Source organism: Diplodia seriata (assembly GCF_021436955.1).
Source record: "Diplodia seriata strain FDS-637 chromosome Unknown scaffold_5, whole genome shotgun sequence".
In the NCBI taxonomy this organism is placed as follows: Eukaryota; Fungi; Ascomycota; class Dothideomycetes; order Botryosphaeriales; family Botryosphaeriaceae; genus Diplodia; species Diplodia seriata.
This window is the reverse complement of record NW_027117312.1, coordinates 1,376,864-1,400,929: the sequence shown is the minus strand read 5'-3', so window position 1 is coordinate 1,400,929 and position 24,066 is coordinate 1,376,864. Positions and strand designations below refer to the sequence as shown.

Below are 24,066 nucleotides of genomic sequence, written 5' to 3'. Positions count from 1 at the left end.
CTTTGTATATAAAGAAAGCTTGCTTGCAATTCATTGTATCTCTCACATCCGCCAGCATCAACACCAACTCACTTCTTAAACCCTACCAATCCCTCAACACCACCATCACCAAAATGAAGGTCGCTACCCTCCTTACCTCCATCCTCGTCTCGGCCGGCGTCAGCTCCGCCGCGCCCGTCGACGACCGCTTCCCCGACCACGGCCCGTTTAAAATGATGGCGCTGGCCTACGAGTCGCCGATCCACTACGCCTACGTCGATGTCAGCGGCGGCTTCTTCTACATCTACAAGGACACCAACTCGACCTGTGGCAGCGATGAGCCGGTGCTCGACGGGCCCAACGACAGCGGCGTCCTGACCACCTATGGCGACGGCAAGCAGAACACCCAGGAGGGTAAGTTTTCTCTCCCCCTCCAAAGAAAGGAAGAAGACCGAATGCTGACACGACCAAAAAGCATTCATCAACATCAGCGGCGCTGGCGGCGGCATCTTCTCGCTCGCCCCCTCGCAAGACCCCGCCACCGTGGCCGACGACGTGACGGACCACTTCACCCGCGTTGCCGGCCCGGACATCTCGCAGCTGTACTACGACGGCGGGAACTGGCTGGCCTGCCCCACCGAGACGGATGGTCAGTACGCCGTCTACGCCGAGAAGGCTTACGGCCACGAGGGCAAGGACAAGTGCATCCCCTTCGAGATCCGTACCGACACGGTCAACGACCCCAAGAACTGCGAGTACTACTAAGCTAGAGGGTCATGAGAGGGCTGGATGGAGGCAGCCGCAAAAATGTATTTTGTAATGTGTATAAAGATAATTTGGCGACGCAACACTTTAATGTAACGACCACAGCTCGCATAAATATAAAATTCTCTACCATATTCCGAGTGATAAGTCTTCTCTGACGTGTTGCAACATTCTCCGGCAGGTGTTCAAGAACTCATGGTGGCCAGCTTGATGCTCCGGTCATAGTGAGAAAGCTCTGTACAATTTTGAAAATCCATATATTTACAAGCAGCATTTACTTTTTCCATCGAAACCAGCAGAAACCATTGCTTAACAGACATCCTGCGACGCGCTACCCGAAATATTCCAAGTGATGTTCTCACCGCAAGGAGACTCCCTAACGGAGTTGTCGTTCACTGTCGCCGTGATGGAGACGTCACTGGTATTGGGGAACTCGTCGCGCGCCGAGATGCGAACCTCGCCACCGCCCTCGACCGTCCCGCCCAAGATGGAGAGGTTGTAGCAGTTCTCGATCAGAATCGCGTTGTTCCCGTTATCCGCGAGGTCGATCTCGCCAATCTCGGCGCCGCCGGACTGCGACACGCAGAAGACGCCGCGGCCGCCGCCCCTCGACACGACGCGGTCGACGAAGATGTTCGTGTCGTAGCCGCCGTCGGCGAGCTGGCCGGCGTTGTTGGCGAAGCGCAGCGTGGCGTAACCCGTGCCGGCGCCGACGTCGTCGCCGTCGACGAGCCCGACGCGCGCGTTCGTCACCGTCTGCAGCAGCAGGCCCGACTCGCCGCAGTTGCGCGCCACCACCTCGTTGATCTCCAGGCCGTCGATGTTCCACGTCTCGACGGCGTGGCTGCCGGCGCCCGTCACGCGGATCGAGTTCATGGTGACGTTGGCGTTGGCCGCCTCGTCGCGGTCGAAGCGGATGCCCAGCCCGCCGCTGAGCTCCATGGTGACGGCGCCGAGCGCGAGCCCGGTGGTGCCCGAGAAGCGCAGCCCGAAGTACGGGTTGCCCGTCATGCTGAGGTACGGGATCTGGACGTCCGCCGTGTCGGTCGACTCGATGGAGCCGCGGCCGGCGGCGGTGCCGGTGTCGATGGTGCCGCAGCCCTCGAAGATGATGCCGCTGGGGAGCGTGAGGGTCGATGTGCCGATGGAGCCGGACGCGATGACGGCTACGCGCTGCCCGGCGCTGACCGAGTCGATGGCCGCTTGGATGGCGGCTGCGTAGTCGCTCCCGCTGTACACTTCTGAGGAGCCGCTGGTCGCGGTGAAGGAGCTGCCTGAGCCCGTGACACTGGCGTCCGGCGTGCCCGAGCCGCATTGGGCGTGGGCCAGGGAGCCGAGTGCGAGCGCTGCTGTGAGAATGGAGGATCGGGCCATGATGTGCATGTTCGTGGGGATGGATGATGGAGATGAAATGGAACCGCAGTTGTTTTATATACTTCTGAGCGGGTGGAGACAATGCTCCACCGGATGATGCGGAGACCATGGTCCGTCGGACGGTGCGCACCGCTGCGTTTCGTATGGGATTAACCCATTGAAGGAGAAACAAAAAGCTACAGGGTTCCCGCTAACGCCAAGAATGGCAGTGCCTCAGCACAGTGATGTGAGAGGCTGGATCTACCCGCTGCAGCCGTTTTAGGCAGTCGACAAGCCTCTGGCCTCCCCAAAAAAGAAAACGAAACTCGGCTGTGATTGAAGTACCCCGGCAAACATGACGTGACAAGAAACGACAAGAGACGGCAGGAAACCTGACACGCCGAGCCGCCTTGGTTGTTTATCCTTCGTTCATCTCGCGGGATGTTGTCCCGACGGCGTCGTCTGCAGATCGGACTGCGGGGTAAAGGGTCAAACACGAGGCCTCTTGGCCGAGTCTTGGCCACCGCCCCTAAAACACATCCCCGAATTAGAATGAAACAGAGTCCGACGGATGCCAAACGGAGCGGCGAGAGGTGGTGTTACAGCCGGCCTTGGAGGCAGTGCACACTTTATCCATCAGTATCGAGTATCAATTGGCCCTTCTTGGCCTGTTTCAACTCGGCAGAGCTCGCTTCGACTCTCATCCCGATTTCCGTCAGCCATCAGACAATTAATTATACATTGTGTTGTGAACCAGTGGCCTGCTGGCTCAATGCATTGTAGTGTGCCCCTTTCGTCGGCGCTAGCTATAAACGGAAAACATCAGTTAAGCGAGAATCTTAATGCTCCGCCGGATTCCGGGGAACTGTATGCAGATTGAGGGGATCGGGGTGAATTACGAGTATTGCAGGAAATGTATTCCAGGATATCGAAGTGTTTAGGACAATGCTCGTGCACCATTTAGCATTGCCGTGGAAGGATTCCCAATGCTGCTGCCTGATTCCTACCCCGCAGAGAACAGGGCCGTCACTTCACCATTCTCGATGCCACGAAAAAGTGAGTCACCAAAACAAATTCTGACATCAAAGCAATAGCTCCTCCACACACCTAAAACAACCACCACATCCCACACGACCGCAAAGGAAAAAAAAAACGAAAACAATGACAGAAACCCAACGCACCAACGCGCGCCTCTCGCGATCCGCCAACCTCTCCGCCCTCGACCTCTCCTTCCCCCTCTGGGTCTTCGACGCCGACCAGCCCGCCTGGCCGCGCAAGCTCGCCGCCATCCCTCCCGGCTCCCTTCCGGCAAAACTCACCGGCTGGTACGTCTGGCCGTGGGAATACGGCAGCGATCTGCGCCGCATCGACGACGAGCTGCCGGAAGGCGTGACCGCATCCGCAGAGAAGAAGAAGACGGGTGGTATTCAAGATGTGCTCGGCCGGCTGCGCTACGATGACGGGTTCGAGATGGAGGACTTTCGCGTGGTGTATGAGGCGGGCGACGACGGTGCGCGGGAGGGCGTGAGGGATTTCTCGGAGTGGGTGTTTGACGATGGTGGTGGCCGTGGAGAAGGGTATGTCGCGCCACGCCGCATCGTACGGATTGAGCGGAAGTGGGATGGTGTGCCGGTCTGGGACCGCAAGACGGGCGTTGATGTGTTGACCGGGTCTGAGGCTGGACCGCTCGTGTCGTACGGGATGGCTTCGTTGGTTCACGATGACGATGGGCTAATTCGGGCTACGGGGGTCGATGTACTGGATGCCGGAGACAAGATCAGGAAAGCTCAGTTTGAGTTTCTAAATGACGAGGGTGGGCAGGGCAAGGGGATTGTGTATCCGGCGAAGAATCATGAAGAGCGGGGGTTGTATGTCACACGCGGAGCTGACTGTGCGTGGAACAAGAGAGTTTTGGCGGGGACGGCGTTGGAGGGGGCTCTGTGGTCGGATGTGGAAGACTATGTGCATCAGAGAAGCAACGGGCCCCTTGTTTGAGGTCATCAGTTTATCCGAAAGATATCTCGAGATCCGCCGTAAGAATTCTGAGGTCATTATGAACTAAATGAGTGGTATATCCAACGAGACGTTGAGCATGTAGGACGGATTTCGGCGTAAAAACTTTAAGTCACCCCCATGTGCTTGCCGTTCCTGAGAGCGGCGTAGGCTCGTCAGGCTTCGGTGCCTCTACGCATCCCTCACACTCCCCTCTATGCTCACACTGCTTGAAGAGGGCAACAGACCAACATCCCCGACACTGCGCTCCTGCGGCGCCTTCTCGGTCTCCCGCACCCGTTCCCCGCCCGCCTCCTCCGCAAGCACCTCATCAAGCCCCACCGGCGGCGCCTTCAACCTCGGATGGTCCAGATCGGCGAGATCGAGCATGCCGATGCACTCGCCAGCTTCAGTGACAGGCACCGCATCGACACCGCCGTGCCAAGTGCCCAGGCCGAGCTCCTCGTGTGCGAGCCGTTGCAGCTGAAGCGTCTCGTTTGCGCACCACTCCAGTCGCGAGTATTTGTCCAAGCTGCGCCAGCGCTTCTGGGCACAGCTGACGAGCGGTTCGAGGGAGTACGAGATGACGATGATCAGTACACCGAGCGCGAGGGTGAGGCAAAGACCGAAGGTGTTGAAGTTGGTATAGGCGGTGGTGAGGATCTTCTGCGGGAGGGGTTTGCGCGATTAGCTGCTTCCGCGACGAGTGCGGTGGGGGAAAAGGCGGGTGAGGTTGCTTACTTGGTTGTGGCAGAAGTAGCGGTCCGCGGCGCTTTGTTGCGGGACGAGCCATTGCCGCATTGCCGGATCCAAAGGCCCGGTGGCGTATTCGACGAAGTTGGCCTGGAGACGTGCTAGCTCGGCTTTGAACCAATGCTCCATCTCCAGCTGCCACTGGTTGGCAGGAAGGGGCCCCTGGCAGCCCAATTCGAGGCCGTACCTTGAAGTCAGGGCCGATGCGCCGAGATCTGAAGCGATGACCTGAGGGCCGAAGAGGGAGAAGAGGCGGGCCATCCCATCCAACGCGTCTTGCTTATCTGGTTCTGCCCATAGTGCTCTTGCATTGTAGAATGTGTCCTGCTCACTGGATAAAGGCGTACATTGCTGTTCTGCTGGCAAGTTTGGGTTGCACACCTGGTTCTGCTGAACGCAACCGACTACCGATACCACTTCGTCGGAGCCATAGAGGTCATAAAAGTATGTGCGATTGTCTGTTGAAGATTTCGACATGGCTGAAAGTGTTTGATGGGCCGAGTACCAAGGATCGTCGGTTCGCTCACTGAAGGTGACTTCTGTGCCATCGAGGACATATAGGAAAACATCTGCCTGGGGGTTTCTTAGCGGCGCAATAGGCTTGAAACTGGAGGTCCGCAAGAAGAGTGACCCGCTTTTGAAATAGGCCCTGTATGTTCTGTATTTGAGATTAGGAATGATCCCGCATCACAGGTGGAGAGGGCTCTTACTTGATTTTGTAATCTCCCACGACACCGCGGTTGTAGCGAAATTCGTTCTCTTTGAAATAATCCCATCGCTCAAAGGTAACATCTTCGGGCCATAATTTAGGAATGTACGGGCCCAAGTAGACCCGCGCCAGCTGTGCTTCCAAGCCGTTATCTTGAGATGAGTTGTGTGTCACGTATTTGTCGATTGCCAAAGGCGCACATTTGGAAACACTGCGAAAGATGACACGCTTCTCGGGAGGGCTGTTCAGTCCAAGATGGTCATTGCTGTCGATAAAGCCAGTGTCGAGCTCGATGTTGTTGTAATCGCTCTTGCACATCTCTTTGGGGAAAGGGCAACTCGCATTCCGGTTCGACGTCCAAGGAAGTTGTTCTCGCACGTATACTCGGCAGTCTTCCCGACTCGACGAAGCGCTGTAGCATTTTTGGGCGTAGTTCGCGGCGTCGATCGACCTTTTCACGTAATAAGGTCCTTTCAACGTCATCAACTGGGATGTAGTGGCGTTGTAGGAGTCGAGTCTCCCGCAATGTTGACTCGACACCAGCACTTCAGTTCCAGTTGATGTTGCGATCTTGGAAGAGAAGATACCAGCGACGGCGAAAGAGCCAAGGAACAACATCGTCAAGAGGATTAGGGGTAGCATTCTGTAGTAGGGATGATGTGTCTTGTAACGACGCCAAGCCCAAAGGAGCTGGCCGAGTGACCAAAGGCCACTACCACCGTTGGCCGAGTTGCGGAAGATCGTTTGTTGTTGATGGTACAAAGCATCGCGAGGGGCCTCGGACGAAAGATGATGGTGGAGAGCGAAGCAAATGATTCTCCAAAAAGCGGTACCGACGAGAGTGACAAATAGTGCGATGAAGGAGATAAGAAGGCCGCCATCGCGACGGTTGAGGGTGACGGTAGATCCCAAAACTCTACCGCGGGACCAGTTGGTCCACACCCCCTCATAAACCGTGTAGTAATCTGCCGTGTCTGACATGGAGGCGGGGTGGGACGAGAAGTATAGAATGACAAGCTTTGGAGCTCTGGATGGGGCCCTTGATTTTCGGAACTCAGGGCTATTTGGCAGCTTAAGATACAGCTTTAGCGCCAGTGTTGCCTGAAACTACTTCTTCAGCCTTGTGCAAAAAGTGTGGCTGTGAAGTAAGATTCTATTGTAAGCTTTGTGCAACTCTTCCCTCTTACATATTCTGATTGGAGAGGGAGACCTATTTCCAGGCAGTCAACGAAGCTGAAATTACTTTGCGGTATTTTGGGCAAATTGTTTCACAGCATTCAAGCTACCTCATGTGCCGTAGCGTCAACGGACCTGGCTAAGCCATCTAGCTGTTGCACCAGCTGAACCTCAACCAAGTACCAGCTATGCATTTTAGGTCCCTGGGGTTGGCTGAGTAGAAACGGGCAAGCCTCGCTTCCAAACTTTTGTGGGGTTTGCGGAGAAGAGCTCTGAACATTGTTGCAATTTGGGGTGTTCTGGTGAGGAGTGTTGTATTGGCATGAGAAGCGGAGGGGAGGCGACCCGGGGGCTGTCTATATACCCTGCTCCTCGCTGACTAAGCCATTCCGCTTATATACCAACAAAAAGCGCCGCCGCAGCCTTACGCTTACCAGCTACATTTTGAAAGTTGATCTTCAAATTGGACCCCATTGGATATTACTTTTCAGTCCGTGAGTAATTTCGGTATCGACTAGCTAGTGTGAGCGGAGAATTCTGGTACCGAGAGGGGAGTCGAACCGGTCTATTTCGACCCAACCCACTGGGAGATTCAGCAGCCAATCTCAAAGCCCACCGGCACGCCCATCCAAAAGCGCAAGAAATTTCTCAAACGGCTGCACAGCATCCCCCACCACCGCTTCTACGAACTCTGCATCATCCCAGTCTGGCGTCAACCCAAAGGAACAATACAGACACCGGTCGATGACCAACGCCAGGTCGTCCCTGTACATCTCCTGTACCTGTGTCTGCCACTCCTTCGCCGTGCACAGGTCCGTGTACTCGTTCGAGCTGCTGTCCGGGTCAAGGTACTTTGTTCGAAGGGGCTGCGCTTCCAGTGTTTCGCCAAAGGACAGTTCCTGAAGCGTGATGCCCAGGGCGAGGAAGCTGGCTTTGCAGACTTTTGGGGTATGACTGTTGCAGAGGATTCTGCTGCCGAGACTCGTGCGTCCGCCTCAACAAGAACGAGAACAACTACCAGCTGCAGACGAAATAGGGCAATCGGGAGGCATTGGAATGCAGTCCTCAGGGATGGCCGAATAACATCAGGGTGCAAAAAAGTTGAGTTCAGATTATGGTATCTCCCTTCGCCCATATCAATCTTCACCCACCTCGCCTCGACGATCACTTGATACGAGGCCCCCGTTCCCATCCGGTACTGAACTTACCCAGCTCCATCCGCGGAAAGACGTGAGCTTCGGTATTGAAAACCACCTTGTCAAGCGGCAGCAAATCATCCGGCGAAAACAACAAGTACAAGTACTTGAGCGTCTCAGCCTGTCCACAATCAGCTCAGCACGACGACGCACGTCCGCGGGGTCCACTTACCAGCCAAAAGCTCTCCATGTTATCCCTCATCGGCGGTGGGACCGCATTCACATCATTGACCGACGAGTACCCGCCGGCGCCGCCCTCGACGGCGGTATGCTCCTCAAACGCCTTGAAGATGCGCCAGCCCCACTCTCTGTACACGGGGTCGCGCGTGATGCGCCACATCATGAACAGGCTCTCCACCGTCTCCGGCCGCTGCAGGTTGTGCGCGTCGAGCGGCTTGATCGTGTAGTCCCTCTGCCACAGCGCCTCGTCGTCCGAGCTCTTCGCCAACGGCGGCACGTCGCCCGGCTGCAGCACCGCGGCGCCGGCTTCGAACCACACGATCTCGGGAGCCAGCCCCGTTTTCGTGACTTCGTACATGCCCCAGCACGTCTTCGTCAGCTCCCGCGCGAGGGTCATCTGCGCGTCTTTCTCGGGCGTCCAGTCCGGCAGCTTCCTGGCGTCGGCCTCGGGGATCCCGCCGGTGGCGCCGAGCGCGATGGTGCCGGGCAGGAAGCAGACGAGGTGGTCCATCTTCGGGGAAAGGGGGCCGCCGACGCCGCGGGGGAGCTCGGCGACGAGGTTGAGTTTGGCGTTTTTCGTGGGGATGATGAGGTGCTGCTGGATGCCGGAGAGGGCTTCGCGCCAGAGGGTGGCGTAGATGGGCTCTTGGGCAGAGGTTTGGAGATATTGCTTAATGAGGTATTCTGAGTGTCGACGGTGTCATCAGCTCATGCCGTTGCACATACACCACTCGCGCGGTAATGGACTATCAACCTACCATAGTACGAATCTCCCCGGCTTCCCAGACGGATCTCCCGCGACGTGAACCTCCCCGAGTTCGGGTCCACGAAGATCGGCACCAGGCCGGCTTCCGCAGCGTTGTCATCGACCGCCTTCATGACCTTCTCCGCCTTGCGCCAGTACACGCCATTGCCGGTGATGTTCGACAGGTACTTCATCTCCAGCTGCAGGGTCGTGGCCTCGGCGGTCGACGAGGCGCCGCCGTCGGCGTGCGAGCGGATGCCGCGGCCGGTGCGCAGGTCGATGCTGGCGTAGGGGATGCCCGAGGGCGAGTCGTAGGCGCCGAGCAGGCGGCCGGCGAGGTCGACGGCTTTGGAGAGGTAAATGTAGTCGCGGCGGGAGGCGACGCCGGGCAGCTCCTTGGCGAGGTAGTGGGCGGAGAGGAGGCCGCCGAGCATGCGGATGGTGGTCTCAAAGGTGTTAACGTCCTGATCTTGGTCGTAGTCCAGATTCCGGCTGACCCATAGGCGGGCGGCGGAGAGCTGTTCGGTGAGGTTCATGATCATCATGGTGTCCAGGCTGTCGACGATGATCCAGCCCAGGCCGTTGGGACTCATCTGGGATCTTTTCTCGGAGACGGGGTGGAACCTGTCATAGCCTGGCAAATTAGTGAGTCGGCGGGCTGCAGGTGAGGTGGCTGGTGTTTATACCCCAGGCATGTCTTGAGTATGCATCCCAGCTGGTGACGAATGCTTCTCTCACTTCTGCTCTTCTGCTTTCCCAATCCACGGGCTCAGAGCTGTCGCTGCGCCAAAGAATCGGCTTGCGGTACTTGTAGAGCCAATGCAGCAGGTACAGGGCTAGTGAAAGGACACCTGCAAGGAATGCTGTGCGGATGATGGAGGTCAGAGTGAGCTTGGAAGACTTGCTGTTTGGTCGAGGGGAAGACTTGGAAGCCCTCGACGAGGAAGAGCGAGTTTTGCGCGAGGAGGCCATGTCGAGGTGGGCGGCAGAGGGGGTCAAGGCAAAGTGGGCTTTTATTGCAGTTGAGAAGTTGGTGCAAGGTCGGCAGGTGCAGGGCCGCAATAGCGTGACGCGTGCGGCACAGCTTCGAATGCAGAGCTTAAGCGCGCGCAACCGCCGCGACTGCGCAGGACCTGGCACACCGGGGTCGAGTGAGGTCGTCTCATTGAGTGCCGTGGTTCCGGGAACTTGGCTGCCTCCGAACCGAGTAGGTCAAGCGACGGTCGCGGCTGCCTCATTTGCTCGACCTGTAGCCGAAGACACAACCCCGGTGACGATTCTCCGCAGAAGCTCAGACCCTTGCACCCACAAACAACTTCCACACCTTGGGTTCGACAGCGTGGTCTACGCTCGGGTGGATGTGGCAGCTGGTGGTGGACGACTGATCGCATTGGAGCTCGCCGGGGTACAAGTCCAGGTGAGAGTGTGTCGTCTGTCACAGCAAACTTTCTTTTGACAGCTAGGCAACCACTGCGCCGCACTACGCCGCACAGCAGAGAGAACGTGGCTGGCGCTTAATCCGCGGTCCTGGTTCAGCCGCGCTCACGGCCCGCGCAACAAGGCCATGTGCGGCGATGGAACAGATAGCTGATTGATTCTTGCCGTCCACGCCGCCCGCGACCCGGCCTTTGCATATTGCATGCCTGCCCCGACACCATGTGAGAGACAACTGCTCATACTCCCCCTTTCTGTGCTGTAGCGAAACTGCAGCGTAACTCTCCCATGTCTGTTCTTCCAGAGACCAACGACGGCGAAGTCACTTCCTGGATCCCTCTGACCGCCGCTTTCACCCCGACGGAAGGATGTGAGAGTGCCTTCCGCCTCAACGGCCCGAGCCTGGTAGCATTTGATCCCGGTTACGGGCTCGACATCGACCAGCGAGTCAAGTGTGCACCCTCAGCCGTCACAACATGGTGGGAACAGGGCCGCCTTGGTGTTGGCCCCTCTGAGCACACCGCCGTCAGCATCCAGCCTTTGACTTGCCCGCACGAATGGTCAACAGTTGCGAGCTCGATCAAAGACGGAAGCAGCACGCAAGCAATGTGCTGCCCTCCGTAAGCCATCAAAACCCCTTAACTTCCTCCACTCACTAACGCATGAGCATCAGCGGATATTACCTGACGAGCGGTGTCCCGGGAAGCGTAGCCGGAGACTGTTTCTCAGACGTGAAAAGGGGCGACGTTTTGACGTACGCTTCAACCGAGTCAACCGCAACCGAAGTCTGGTACACAAGCACGACAACTCTATCGGCATCATCGCATGTTGGCGCCATCGCAGTTGTCGGATGGAATGTCGCTCGCGCTGCTACAAGTACCACACCGGCGCCGACATCTACCAGTGGCGATGTTAACGCCGCATCTATGGACGCATCATCGACCGCATCTCGCCTGCCTTCATCCGCATCCGCAACTACTCTCTCATCCTCTTCGCCGCGATCATCGAGCGCGTCTCTCCCCACGACGGCCTCTGCAGCTCTTGCTACATCCTCCACAACATCATCCTCGACCCCAATATCTCCGGGAGTCAAAGCCGGAATCGGACTCGGCGTTTCCCTGGGCGTGGTCGGAGTGGTTGCTTTGGTAATGGCCTTGATAGTTCTTCGTCGGAGAAGTAAAAAGACGTCGCAGAACGACCCAGCACCCGAGTCGGCCGCCTACTTGGAGACCAAGCCCGCACCGCCGCCCATGTACTCCGTCGAAGGGCAGCGTCAGATATTTGAACTCCCGCATCGGACCAGTCGGCAGGCTGCCGAGTTGCCGGGCCAGCACAGCCCGGTGGAGTTGGATACGGGGTTCCGCAGGAACAAGGGCTAATGGCTTCTTCAAGATCTCCAGTTTCATATCTGTGTTGTTTCTGTCCATGGCGCAAAGGCCGCTGCAGTGTCGGTTTTTCTAGCTATATTTTCGGATTCTTTATTCCACGAGGTTTACACAGCGTTGCAATAGTTTGATATTGGAAAGGCGTAGATAATGCTCTGCAGAGAGTAGCACTGATGTTCCCTTGACTTACAAGACATCCAACGTATGGCGCAGTTATAGTCACGGCCATATACAGAGTCAAGATATAGTGCCGTATTCCTTACGGGTTGAGGCGGTGGCAAATCGACCATGTCTCGCAGCCTGGCCCCTCTTTTCTCTCTTCCTTTTTAGAAGCTTGACTTTATGTGATTGATTGTCAACCAATGGTTAGGTTGCGCTGTTTGTTGATTGGAGAGGGTGGAGTTGACGTAGCAGGTAAGGCTCGTATCCCCGGGAGAAAGGGGAAAAGAAGAAAGAGCATTGATACAGAGAGATACAGATCCAACGCCCCTACTCATACAGCCTCCCCGCCCTCACCCTCCCCGTCCTCCCCACCGCCCCCTCCCCCACCACCGCCACCGAGATCCGCCCCACCCTCTCATCCGGCCTCACATCCCCCAACCTCACCCTCACGCCGCTCAACAACCTCCCCCTCTCCCCATCCCCCAACGCCGTGCCCCCATCCTCCTCCCCCACCGCATACGGACTCAACCGCACCATCGTCGACGCGTTCATATGCAACTCGGGCACCGTCGTCACCGCACTGATGCCAATCCCCGCCGCAGCCACCGCAAACACCACGACCGCCGCCGCCAGCACCACCGCCATCCAGCCGGCATGGCACCGCACCGCCCGATACCCCGCCCGCACCGTCGCCGGGCCTTTCGCAATCTCCGCCGTGCGGTTGCCGACTTGGTCCGTGTATGTCGCGAGGTCGTCGCCGGCCACGCGGCCCACCGGCACCAGGTAGTCCATGATCAGCGACGCCCACAGGCTGTTCATCAGCTGCGCGAGACGCAAGGCGAAGGCGTCGGAAGGGATGGAGGAGGTGTCGATGGGCGTCGTCCCGTTGTCGGCGGCGACGCTCCACGGCTTGTCCGGGTCCTGCAGGCAGTACTGCAGGTTGCTGAGCGGGCTGGGCGAGTTGAAGGCCGTGGTGAAGAACTTGGCGAAGAACCAGAGGTGGTCGCCGGAAAGGTTTTCGCGGAAGGCGGCGCGGTCCGACGGCGTCAGCGCGGGGGAGGACGTCTCGGTGTCGTTGCGCACGCGCAGGACGGTGGAGGTGGTGGCGGTCGTGTTGACGCCGACGACGACGAAGGACGCGGCGTAGCTGCATTCGGCGTGCAGGACGCAGCCGGGCGCCCCTTCGGTGCAGTTGCCCGTGCGGCTCTCGTAGAGCAGCCGCCGCCGCGTGCCCGTCGCCTTGCCCGTCGCGAACAGGCTGGTGGCGCCGGGGAACTCGTCGATGGGCGGCCCGAACCACTCGGCGTTGTCGCTGAGCTCGGTGAAGCGCGGTTGCGTGGTGAGGGGCGCGCACGAGACGGTCCAGTAGGAGGTGGCGAGCTCGGCGTACATGCTCGCGCTGGACGAGAGCTGCGGGACGTTGCCGAGCGGGATGCCGACGAGGGAGGAGTAGGAGGCGTTGGGTGGGACGGGGATCCAGGCCGAGCGGTCCTCGGTGTTGGCGAGGGGAAGGAGGCTTTCGAGGACCGGGACTTTGACGTTGCCCCAGAGGTCGACGCTGGAGTGCTTGACCGAGGCCGGGCTCATGATTGCGGCGGTGAAGAAGGTCGTTTTTGACGATAGGGCGTAGCTGTCGGCAGGGTGGCCAAGAAACAAAGACAAACAAAGATGGGGTTCGATCTTTGGTTGATTGGTAGGCGGGGGGTCGGAATCTTTGGTTAATTGCGAATTCTTTGCAAACAAGCAAAGATCTTTGCCTGTTTGCTTAGCATATGTCACGGGCCACTATCGTGAGATTCTTATGGTGTTTTGCCCCGATTGGGTAATACCCACCTGCCCCCCCCCCCCCCCCCCTCCCTCCCAACCTAAAAGGCCGCCAGCACTAGTAGCACTAGCATAGCACTATAGGCACTCGAAACGCTTGTTGGATACCAGATATACGGCCTGCTGAGCAGCATATACCGATGGCCATGGCCACCCACCCCCTTCCCCCCTCCTAAACAATTAAACAAGCATTTCGCAAACAACTACGCCTTACGATCTTTGGTTGATTGGTTTAGCTGGAACCACGATCTTTGTTTGATTGATTGGTTAAAACAATCAAAGCTTTGCAAACATGCTTGTTTGTTGGCCACCCTGGCTGTCGGATGCGTACCCTGGGTCGAAGGCTGCCGTGTAGTTCATGGTCGGGTAGTCGATGGTGATGGAGCTGTTGTCTACCTGCAGCTTCGTGTCCAGGATGCGCAGCGTTGCCTGCCCGCTGAGTGGTGAGATTATCCACAGGAGCATCAAACAAACTCCTACCGGCCCGTACGCCCTTAATTGGAACTGTGTGATGATGGTGCTGACGACGGAAGTACTGCCGAGAAGTTGATCCAGAACACCGATTTTCTGCCCCTTTTCCAGCTGCCAAAGCGAAATGGTGCGCAGGTTCTTTGCAACAACAGCAGCAAATACTATGGGGAAAATTGAGGGACCCTGTGGTTCAAAGTTAATGCGTGTTGTTAACGGGAATAGTAGAGACAAACGAGATTTGCGACTTCGCGGAGAAAGTCGTATGCAGGTACATCTTGCAGCCTGACCGAGTCAAAGTGCCGTACGAGGCTTGCGTATACTATGACAAACAAGGAGAAGAGGATGGCCAGGACGTTTCCAAAGTTCCCCCAGAAGAGGTTGGCGTACGAAGGTTTCAAGCGCTGAGGTCCATCCGGCCATCCCTGCACAATCTTGTTCTTTGTCCGGCTCGGGTCTATACCCTCCATGGGAAGTCGGATGTACTCTGGCATTCTGTCCTACTACAATCTGCGGAAAAACCCCTCGCAATAGGCCTTCGAACTGTCTCGGTGCTGCGGCTTCCTGATAATTAAGTGAGTGAAGGGTCGGTTTGCAGTTGAAGGAATCCGGCATATATACCGTTGCGTAGCAACAGTGTTGCACGACTGACGTGCTAAGCTGACATTGCGTTTTGCCATCGCAGAGTGGAAGAGGTTGTCCGCCAATGGCGCGCATCCTTCGCACTAAAAATAAGCACTCGTCTTACATTGGACGCAGAGATGACCCCGCTACTCGATCCTGCTTAGTCCGAGTAAACTTTACGTCCACTTCAGGACAGATCTAATCGCACTTTAGCCACGGGGGATAAGCCACCAACCACAACAATCGCTGATCGCGTGGCTGTGAGGCCCTGGCATCTCCCATTTCTAATTAGTCCGCCTCATTTTTGAGGCAGAGCTTCCTGCGGCAACTTTGATGTATGTTCATTTGTCCAGTATGCTACCATTGTGATAGATTTCTCAATCCTCAGCGATAGACGAGATCGCCGGTTCGGAGTCGTCATCGCACTCGAACATCGCCGTTGTTGCATCCGTATAGTAAGCGTTACCATAGCAGTGGGTTGTGAGAAAAGGCACTATCGGCATTTAACTTTCGTCTTCAAGCAGCACTCCAGGCAAATGGAACTGTTGTCGGATTTCCACAATTTTCTGCCTTTATGGAAGCGCTCTCAACGTCTTCCAAGCTGTATGCTCTGCAGTCTCTAGCGGCAGAAATAGGGTTTAGTGGGCCGGCCTTCCATACAGAGAACGTTTCCATACTGCCGGTTCAGGGTATCCAATTTTCTCTCCACAAATCATGCAAAGGATGCGGGGTCGAGGATCTGACGTGTTTGCCGCCTGCCCCGCTCGCTCGAACTGAGCATTTAAAACTGCGACCCACTTCCTCAACCACATAGGTATCGCAGCAGCGAAAAAGAAAGAGAAGAAATGCCAACAATAATCGACGCCTGGGCAGAGAAATGTCTCGCGGACCAACACCTCGGCGACGCAGCCCACGACCGCGAAGTCATCGAGACGCTCCGCGCGCTCCTCAAGCGCCGGATATCGCCCCAGCAAGCGGCCGCGTCGCTGGCGGCCGCCTACGACCCGCTCATCCGGAGCGGCGAGACGAGCACGGCGAACCTGTGGGGCATCTACTGCGCCGCCATCGCCGCGCTGGGCCACGACCAGTCCAACCTCGACCCGCTCGTCCAGACCCTGCTCTGCGTCGGCCGTCTCCCCGACGTCGTCGACGACGACGGCCGGCTCGTCGTCACGGAGAACGGCAGCGTCTTCTGGCGCGAGGTTCCCGGATTCCCCTTTTGGCTGAGCCGGGGGCCTGCGAGTAACCCGCGCCAAAGAACAAAATCCACCGCGTCCATCAACGCCGCCGCGTTCGGATCCCAGTACCTCCGCGCCCTCGACGACCGCGACCACGGCCACGGCCACGGCGGCCCGCGCACCGGCATGCTCGCCGTCGCCCACGCAACCCTCGCCGACGCCCTCGGCCGCGGCGACTTCGACCCGGCCGAGTCGGACGCGTGGGAATGCGCGCGCGCCTCGCTGCCGCTGGCCGCCACGTGGATCTTGACCGCCGGACGCAGCATTTACCGCGCTGCTCGCGACGGGTGGCCGGACGGTTCCGGTGGTCGTGGTGTGCCGCTGGGGTTGGAGGTTTGGGGGCTGTGGAGGGAGAGGTTTGGGGAGTTGGCGAGGTTGGATGGTGGGCGGTTGGGGGTGGGGAGGTGTGCGGGGGAGGCGGTGGGGGAGATGGGGAAGATTGAGGAGGAGGAGGCAGGGGGAGGAGGGGAGGGTTGAATGGGGGGAGGGTGGAGGGGCTGGTCGTGTGTTGTCTGAAATGGGGAGGGAGATGGAAGGGTGAGGATGGGAGGTTGTTCAGTGCGGGGGATGTGGGTGAGATGCCTGAGCTGCAAAAGGTTACGACATTGCTCGACTATTTATCATTTGGGCGAAGAGACAAAGAAGAAGAAAGAGACAAAAAAAATGCAAACAGCAAGTAGTCGTATGTGAGCTGGGGTGATTGGAGGCTGGTTGGTGTTGTTGTTGCGAGGTGCCATGAGGTTCCGCCGTGTCCACAGATATATTCCGTCACAGACAATGTCGACCAGCTGCCTTGAAAGCACGAGACAAGCCCAGGTTTGCCCAATTTCCACCCATTTCCTCCCACTGCCCAGTATCAGTCCAGTACATCGAGATTCCGCTTCTGTGCTGTCGTTGTAGAGGCCCATATCGTATGACGGTCCGGCGGCTGGTGGGCGGGGTTCAGGGCTTGCAGGTAGGCCTTGATCGCAGGATGTTCGAAAAAGCTTAACGATCCACCTATCTCGGCGACAGCCAAGGCGGCAAGCCGATGAAGTCGCTCCTCCTCCGTCTTAGAGAGCCGAGCAACAGGCGGTTGAGACTGCCTGAATTCTGGGGGACAATCTTCTTGCGGCAGCTCCCCCGCTTCAAGCTTGCGCTGGTAGGCAGGGCAGCGGTTAAGCAGGTGAGCCTTCAACTCGCTGATCTTTGACGCGATTCTCTCATAAGTGCGACAGTGCAAGCATCGAGCAGTCTCGTGTTCGCGACCCATCTGTTTGGGGCTCAGGATCTCGTATTGGCGCACGATCCACACGTTCTGGGCCTTGGGAGTAGGCATCTTGCCTTGAAAGAACTTGAAATGAGATCGTGGGGGGCAATGAGGGTACAACAGGACTCAACACCATGCGTTTGCGGCACGAAACACCATGAATTTTGGATGTGGGCGCGAGGCTATTGTGGGTGGCACTAGCCTACCGTGAAGCTTACAAAGCTATTGCCGCAGGCTGGCAATGCGGGTAATTACCCGGTACTAGTAATACCGGTATTACCGCACCCTACTACCAGAGGACCAAAAAAGCCAGCCAACGCACCGCGCGTACAGCATGTGGTAAGGCTTCGTTTGATGTCTTCGGCCAACACTTAAGATGGTAGTTGCGGCTCAGTCATGGAAAACTTTGCACTAACGGCTGCCATGTGGCTGCAGAGAATATGCAAGTGCACTCCAAGCAGTGGTACATATTTTCGCGAAAAGAGACTACACTGAGATATGAACGTGTGGATTCGAATGGCATATACAGTAAGAGGTATGGGGCTGGGAGCAGGTAGATCCAAATGGAGGCGATTTCTCATTCCTTTGTGGAAACTTTCCTTCCACTTCCATCCGCGGTAGGACAACGCAGAAGGCAAGTTTCAGCCTGAAGGCATGTAACGCCAAAGTAAATCATGCCATCCTACTAACATGAAACCACAAGACCGCTGAATTCTGAAGGCAAGCGATATGCTCGCCCCAGCCTTGCACTCCGTCATGATGACAGGCTCCACGCGAGGGGTAGGATCAGGTTGCACGCCAAGAATAGGTCGGAGCCTTGCATAGCCTCCTCTTTGTAGCGGAATGCATGATGACGTCTCGAAGACCCAAAAAGATGTCGGCTGAGCCTGTGTACTACAGGGGCCAGCCTAGGGATCCAGATCAACGCACTATGTGCAAGGATGACGTACTTAGATAACATGCTGAACCCCGCTTTCTTTCCCATTTTCACGGAGGAACTCTAAGATATACCTCCACACACTCAGGACCAATGACTCTAGCTTCTAAGCAACCATTAGCCACCTGCGGCCTCTGCCAATCCCTCGACATAGAAGGAAACGATCGCACATCTTGCGGGAAAGCATACGTCTGCGGCGAAGTGCTCAGACGATCAGCTAAGAGTTGCCCTGGATGCGCGCTTATATTTGCGGGCCTCCAAGCATGGCGTCTATCCTCTGTGGCCAAGCGCGATAATGAAGGGCAGCCGATTTCTTTGGACTATTTATTGCTCTGTCCACACTTACACGAGTCGGGGATACAGATCATTCAGTCAAGCAAGGAACATGTCGAAGATAATACGACGAACGACCTGGCTCATCGAGTCGACAAGATCAAAAGCGAGGAAAAGAAAACTCTCTGCCAGATGAATCTTCAAGTGCTACGTAAGGGATCTCATCCAGATATTGGGTGGTTCGCAGGCTTGGTAGAACCTCTTGAAAAGCTGCAGTTCTACAGAATGTGAGTAGCGCTACTTCATATGCTTCCCAGATACCCTCTCCCTTCTTGAAATATAGGCGCATTGACTGTCTCTTCCTCCAAAGTTCAGACAATGTGGAATCATTCTCTTGCTTGTCATCCTCTCGCCAATTGACGCAATCTACACTTGATGATTCCGTAATAAGTACCATTACCGCAATGTTCGCGCATTGCAAGAACAACCACAGAGGCTGCTGGGCAGATAGCAAGCCCTTCACTCCCACACGGCTAATCGACGTCGGCTGTCCTGGGAAACAAGGAACCACCATTTTCCTCCGAGAGCACCTATCCGAGCCACAACCATACCTCGCACTAAGCTACCGCTGGGCCAACAACCAACATGCGGCTTTGACGACAAATGCAAACCGAGAGCAAAGGCTGCGCGGATTCCCGGCTGCAGAACTCCCACAACTAATGCAGGATGTTGTAGTCATGGCCAGGAAGCTCGGAATCCGCTACGTATGGATAGATGCGGTCTGCATCATCCAGGACGACAAAGAGGACTGGGCCCTCGAAGCTCCCCTGATGGCCAGGCTTTATCGCGAATCCGCGCTGACGCTGTCGATATCAACTGCACTCGACGACAACGGGTCTGCATTCATCACGACCCGCCCCCCCGCCGATCTACCGTTCAAGCACCCCCAAAACGCCGAAACGTCCGACTTCTTTGTCCGCATCGCTCCCTCACACGTTATTCCCCACCGCTTATACAACTTACACGGCCGCGGCGGCGGGCGGGACCGCACGGGCAAAGACCGCCCAGCCGCTCTCGCCCAAAAACACCCCGTCTTTGCACGGGGGTGGTGCTACCAAGAGCGCCTGCTCAGCCGGCGCGTCCTGCACTACACGGCCGACGAATTTGTATGGCAGTGCCAATCCGCCACGTGGTGCGAGTGCGGCGCCGCCTCCTGTAATTACCATAGCAGCAGCAGCTGGCCCCGAATATATGGCATCCTCCAAGCCTCGCTGCCCGCCCCCGACCTACCACCCCTGTCCTTCGAGGACTGGCGCCGGCTCGTCCACGAATTCTCCTGGAACGCGCTGACGTTCGACTCGGACGTGTTCCCGGCCTTCTCGGGCCTCGCGCACGCCTACCAGGACAAGGTTGGCCGCTTCGCCACCGGCCGCTACCTCGCCGGCCACTGGGAGGCGGACCTGCCGCACTCACTGCTATGGCACAGCTTGGACGCGCGTGACTTCATCTACTTGCTTACCGGCATGTCCGTTACCATGATCAACAGCAGGAGGTCCCCAGACGTCGCGCCGTCGTGGTCATGGGCCAGCATCAAGGGCCCCGTCCGCTGGCCGATGGAGGGCATCTTTGCCGTCGTCGACGAGTACGAGTGCGGCCGGGCGGGGCTCGAGGTGGAGTACGCCGAAGTGCAGGCGCGGTGCACGCTGAAGACGGCGGACGAGATGGGTCAGCTGGCTGGGGAGGGGCAGTTGACGGTGAAGACGAGGGTCGTGCAGGAGGTTCTGTCGGAGTTCCTAAATTTCAGCTCGGAGCTGGTCTGGTGGGTCAAGGAACCGCCGTATGACGACGTGCTCTATGCGTCGAAGCTTGCGGGCGGGAAGGAGGCCTACATGTCCGTTTTCCTAGACACGGTGGAGGACAAGAATCGGTGGCGTGACAACAATGTTTGGTTCGCGCGGCTGTGTAAGGTCACGCGAGCGGAGGATGCGGAGCTCAGCGAGGAGGCAACAAAGTGGAGGAGACGGACTGGCACGGTTGCCTTGATGCTGCATCGTCGAGACGACGGCAAGTTTCGCCGGGTGGGCATTGCGACGAGCCCCCGGAAAAGGATCAACGAGGTCGACGTCGGCGTTTTGGCGCAAGAGGTCGGCGATGCGAAGGAAATGATTGATGGCCCAGCGGACAGCGCTTTTGATGAGTGGTTTGACTCGGTGGAAGACACTGAGATCTGTATTGTTTAGCCTGGATCTGTGATTCTATATGTTGGTTTCTGCTGTCAGTTCGCCTAATTAGCGGTCTGAGATCATCGCTTCCGGACGTTATACGCGTGACCAATTGAGCATATCTTGATTTTTGGGCAAGGCATTCCAGCCGACACGCAATCAACTTGTAGTTATATAGCTAGTTGACAACCAGTTCTTTCACGTACGACCATAGGTCGCAGAATACAGGGCTTCCCGTCCGCTCAGCCGTACTTAAGCTGCGAACCGGCCGATTAGTACTCAAGTGGGTGACCATTGGGGAATCCCGGCTGTTGTACGTTTTGCAATCTGTTTTGGCCTCTGTCCACTTTATCTTTTTCTTACTCTTTTGCTGAACGTACACGGGTCTCGCTAACGACCCTGATGGAGCTAGCTTTTATCCCATCCTTTTTCGCAGCCCCCAGGGGTCCATCCAAAGCGTGTCAACACAAACCCCATTCCCATCCATGACGAACAACCTCTTCATGTTTCTTTCCTCCCAGATGAACGTTTGTGGGGCGTTAAGCCAGTCCGGAGGAGAGGAAGAAGGCCGTGGAGAAGTTGACATTGTCTTTAGCCGTGGCCCTCGGGGAGAAGTGTACAGCTATTGCGTTGCGCTGCATACGAGTACTTGACGATAGTACTGCACCTCTTCGTCCCCGCGGGTCTTTCATCAGGCAAGTTGTCGCAGACCTTGATGATCTCTTTTTGGCAGTAGGGATCAGTAACTTTTAAACGCATGCAATTCTCATCAAGAGGACACAGCAAAGCGCACCTTTCGCTGACGTCTGTCATTTGATCACTTCCCCGCTCGCGCAGCTTGTTCAGCTCAATCGTTCAAGCAGTGCTCACACCAGGTGCATCGCCAAAACACCTTTCAACAAATGATTATCAAACGCCTGTTCCCCGTGTCTACCCGTAGATCCCCACCCATATTCTAACCAAGAACCATAAAGGGATTTACAATGCGCATCCCCCCGCCCTACATCGCACGAAGAAACCCCGGACATCAAACAGACCCATCCTCCTCCGTCCTCCCCCTCCCATACATCGACCCCCTCACCGCATCCACCGCGCCTCTCATGACGGCCTTCCTGCCGGCGCCCCAGCTCACCGCCGCCTTGAGCCTCGCGACGCCCTCTGCCAGCGTCTGGCTGGCCAAGTCGTCCTCATCGCGGCCGGCCGAGTCCCTGTCGTCCGCGCTGCCCCACCGCTCGTGCACCTCCTCGGCCTCCCTCAGCACGGCGCGGGCGCGGGCGATGGCCTCCCAGAAATCCCACGCCTCGGCGGGGCCCGCGCCGTCCACGTTCGGATCGGGGCGGGTGTAGTTGTTGGCGGCGGACGCGGTGCGCGCCGTGACGAGGGCCTTGGGGACGACCTGAACGGCATCGTCATCATCAGTCCCACTCGACGACGAGGAGGAGAAGAAAAACGACGACGACGACGCCGACCACCCTTTCCCCCTCCGCGCCTCGACCTTGCGGTCCTCGGCCACCCCGAACGGATACGCCCGATCCATGCGCCCCTTCTCGACCCCGGCCACCGCGTCGTCCAACCCCTTCCATCGCCGCCCGCCCAGGCTCGCGGGAAAGTGCTCCGCCGCGCGCAACCACCACCCGTCCTCCTCGCCCGAACCACTGCTCCCCGCCACACCCGCCGCGGCGCCGGACCACGCGTACCAGCGCTCGGGCTGCAGGACGACGTGCGCGAAAGCCGCGGGGTCGTACGCGTCGCCGGCGCCGACGCCGAAGGCGGCGACGTCGGCCAGGGTCTTGGCGAGGGCGAAGTCCTCGTCGACGACGTGGGCGTCGGGGTTCGGGTCGGGCAGCAGCGGGGCGGCGAGCAGGTGCTGCAGGAAGGCGGCGGTCCACGGGTGCACGCGCAGGAAGAAGGCGGCGGCGCTGACGGCGGGGAAGTCCGGGTTGGCGGTCGCGGGCGAGGCGGCGTCGTAGGCGCCGAGGAAGTGGACGTCGTTGAGGGCGACGGGGCGGGCGAGGGCGCCGGGGGTGCGCGCGCTGGTGAGGTTGGTGGTGAGGGTCGTGGGCGGCAGGAAGAGGGAGAGCGGGATGGTGGGGTCGGAGAGGACGGCGGTGGGGGAGAGGAACCTTTGGGATTGATTGTTAGTCTTCGGGAAGGGGTCGTCGTTGATTGCAAGGATGCAGGTAAGTAGGTAGCAACAACTCACATTATCCATTCAGCGGCGTCCTCGGCGTCCTTGTTCAACTCCATCGTCACCAGCGCCTGCAGCCACGCCCACTTGCCCCACCACCCGTCCACCAGCTTCTTCCTCAGCACCGCCGTCGCGTAGCCCCACCTCTCGGCGTGCTTCTCGTGCGTCAGCAGCGCGCGCTCCAGCAGCTCGTTGGATTCCTGCTGGTCGTCGTACAGCACGCTCGCCAGCAGGATCTTGGTCGGGTCCTTCCTGCCTGCCCACGGGTCGGTCAGCTCGCGCCATCGACTCTTCGAGGCCGTGCTGTGCCATCGGGGAGAGGACTGTTGTTGTTGCTGCTGCTGCGCGAGGTAATCTCTGGGCGAATGGGTGTGCGAGGGACCGAAGGCGTCGGTCAGGAAGAATGCGAATAGGATGAAAGCGGCGATGGCGCCGAGGACGAGGGCGCGGGTCTGAGGGAAAAGCAAAGGCATGGTTTTAGTGTCAGTCTACTCTATTTGCTCCGGACCCGGAATTCAAAACAGTGCGGTTTTGTTTAAGATGGCGTGAACATGGAAGGGAAACGCCGAGTCAAATCGCGGCCAGTGATGACGACGACTGTAGCAGATGCGTTGCAGCGGCGCAAGGGTGCAACATTGGAGCTCTGCTGCAACCTGGGAAGAAAAGAAGAAGGCAATCAAAGGTACAAAATGTGCAGATGAATTTGAAGCAAAAGCGTTGGAAAGAGCGCAGCTGGAGCTTGAGAACAAGCTTCCGATGACGCGTGGAAGAGCGACGCGGCGTTTGGCGGAGGGTAACGGCGTGGGCTGGGGAAAGTGTAAAGTGACGCGTTGCGGGGAGGCGCGTGCGCGGATGATTGCGAAACAGGGGGATTAAAAGGACGGCTCGTTGCCGAACGCACTTGAAACAGATCAGCTGCCTTGCCCTCGATTGCGCAACCCTAGCCGCGCTTTTCCATGAATAACAGGACGGGAGCAGCCGAGAAAAAGAAAAGAAATCAGGAACATGTGCATGTGCAGCCGTCACAAGCGCAAGGGACGCCGAGTGGATTTCGGTTGGCCGATAGACGGGGCACAGGCCGCCCGATCCATGCAGCCCTACGTCCCAGGCGTCTGTAACCGCGCGCTCTTCTTGCCGCTCAACCAACGCGCTGGTCCTCGACAGAATGCGGGGGACAGCGTGGGTACGTGGCAGCAGCTGTGGGGTTGGCACGC

At 57.8% G+C, this 24,066-nt stretch overlaps 10 protein-coding genes across 10 annotated transcripts; 4 read left to right on the top strand and 6 right to left on the bottom strand.

Moving 5' to 3' along the window:
* Positions 1-113: 113 nt before the first annotated feature.
* Positions 114-744, top strand: SLS55_005421 (uncharacterized protein; the record flags this gene model as incomplete). The annotated part of the gene is made up of 2 exons (XM_066776871.1): positions 114-393; positions 455-744. 2 exons carry the CDS (start codon positions 114-116, stop codon positions 742-744), a joined length of 570 nt encoding a protein of 189 aa, XP_066632713.1.
* A 309-nt stretch (positions 745-1,053) lies between these two features.
* SLS55_005420 (uncharacterized protein) lies at positions 1,054-2,118 on the bottom strand (the record flags this gene model as incomplete). The annotated part of the gene is made up of 1 exon (XM_066776870.1): positions 1,054-2,118. The coding sequence occupies one exon, from the start codon at positions 2,116-2,118 to the stop codon at positions 1,054-1,056; it is 1,065 nt and encodes a 354-aa protein (XP_066632712.1).
* Positions 2,119-3,258: 1,140 nt separating this feature from the next.
* SLS55_005419 (uncharacterized protein) lies at positions 3,259-4,159 on the top strand (the record flags this gene model as incomplete). Its single annotated transcript, XM_066776869.1, has 2 exons — positions 3,259-3,910; positions 4,071-4,159. The coding sequence occupies 2 exons, from the start codon at positions 3,259-3,261 to the stop codon at positions 4,157-4,159; spliced, it is 741 nt and encodes a 246-aa protein (XP_066632711.1).
* Positions 4,160-4,281: 122 nt separating this feature from the next.
* Positions 4,282-5,319, bottom strand: SLS55_005418 (uncharacterized protein; the record flags this gene model as incomplete). The annotated part of the gene is made up of 2 exons (XM_066776868.1): positions 4,282-4,755; positions 4,831-5,319. The coding sequence occupies 2 exons, from the start codon at positions 5,317-5,319 to the stop codon at positions 4,282-4,284; spliced, it is 963 nt and encodes a 320-aa protein (XP_066632710.1).
* A 1,764-nt stretch (positions 5,320-7,083) lies between these two features.
* MNS1_1 (mannosyl-oligosaccharide alpha-1,2-mannosidase) lies at positions 7,084-9,441 on the bottom strand (the record flags this gene model as incomplete). The annotated part of the gene is made up of 5 exons (XM_066776867.1): positions 7,084-7,106; positions 7,464-7,658; positions 7,936-8,044; positions 8,096-8,787; positions 8,862-9,441. 5 exons carry the CDS (start codon positions 9,439-9,441, stop codon positions 7,084-7,086), a joined length of 1,599 nt encoding a protein of 532 aa, XP_066632709.1.
* A 1,520-nt stretch (positions 9,442-10,961) lies between these two features.
* Positions 10,962-13,416, bottom strand: SLS55_005416 (uncharacterized protein; the record flags this gene model as incomplete). Its single annotated transcript, XM_066776866.1, has 2 exons — positions 10,962-11,089; positions 12,354-13,416. The coding sequence occupies 2 exons, from the start codon at positions 13,414-13,416 to the stop codon at positions 10,962-10,964; spliced, it is 1,191 nt and encodes a 396-aa protein (XP_066632708.1).
* Positions 13,417-15,590: 2,174 nt separating this feature from the next.
* On the top strand, positions 15,591-16,460 carry SLS55_005415 (uncharacterized protein; the record flags this gene model as incomplete). The annotated part of the gene is made up of 1 exon (XM_066776865.1): positions 15,591-16,460. One exon carries the CDS (start codon positions 15,591-15,593, stop codon positions 16,458-16,460), a length of 870 nt encoding a protein of 289 aa, XP_066632707.1.
* Positions 16,461-16,839: 379 nt separating this feature from the next.
* On the bottom strand, positions 16,840-17,301 carry SLS55_005414 (uncharacterized protein; the record flags this gene model as incomplete). The annotated part of the gene is made up of 1 exon (XM_066776864.1): positions 16,840-17,301. One exon carries the CDS (start codon positions 17,299-17,301, stop codon positions 16,840-16,842), a length of 462 nt encoding a protein of 153 aa, XP_066632706.1.
* Positions 17,302-19,168: 1,867 nt separating this feature from the next.
* On the top strand, positions 19,169-20,682 carry SLS55_005413 (uncharacterized protein; the record flags this gene model as incomplete). The annotated part of the gene is given in 2 exon segments (XM_066776863.1): positions 19,169-19,173; positions 19,188-20,682. The coding sequence occupies 2 exon segments, from the start codon at positions 19,169-19,171 to the stop codon at positions 20,680-20,682; spliced, it is 1,500 nt and encodes a 499-aa protein (XP_066632705.1).
* A 1,009-nt stretch (positions 20,683-21,691) lies between these two features.
* On the bottom strand, positions 21,692-22,876 carry SLS55_005412 (uncharacterized protein; the record flags this gene model as incomplete). Its single annotated transcript, XM_066776862.1, has 2 exons — positions 21,692-22,807; positions 22,868-22,876. 2 exons carry the CDS (start codon positions 22,874-22,876, stop codon positions 21,692-21,694), a joined length of 1,125 nt encoding a protein of 374 aa, XP_066632704.1.
* Between the last annotated feature and the right edge of the window lie 1,190 nt (positions 22,877-24,066).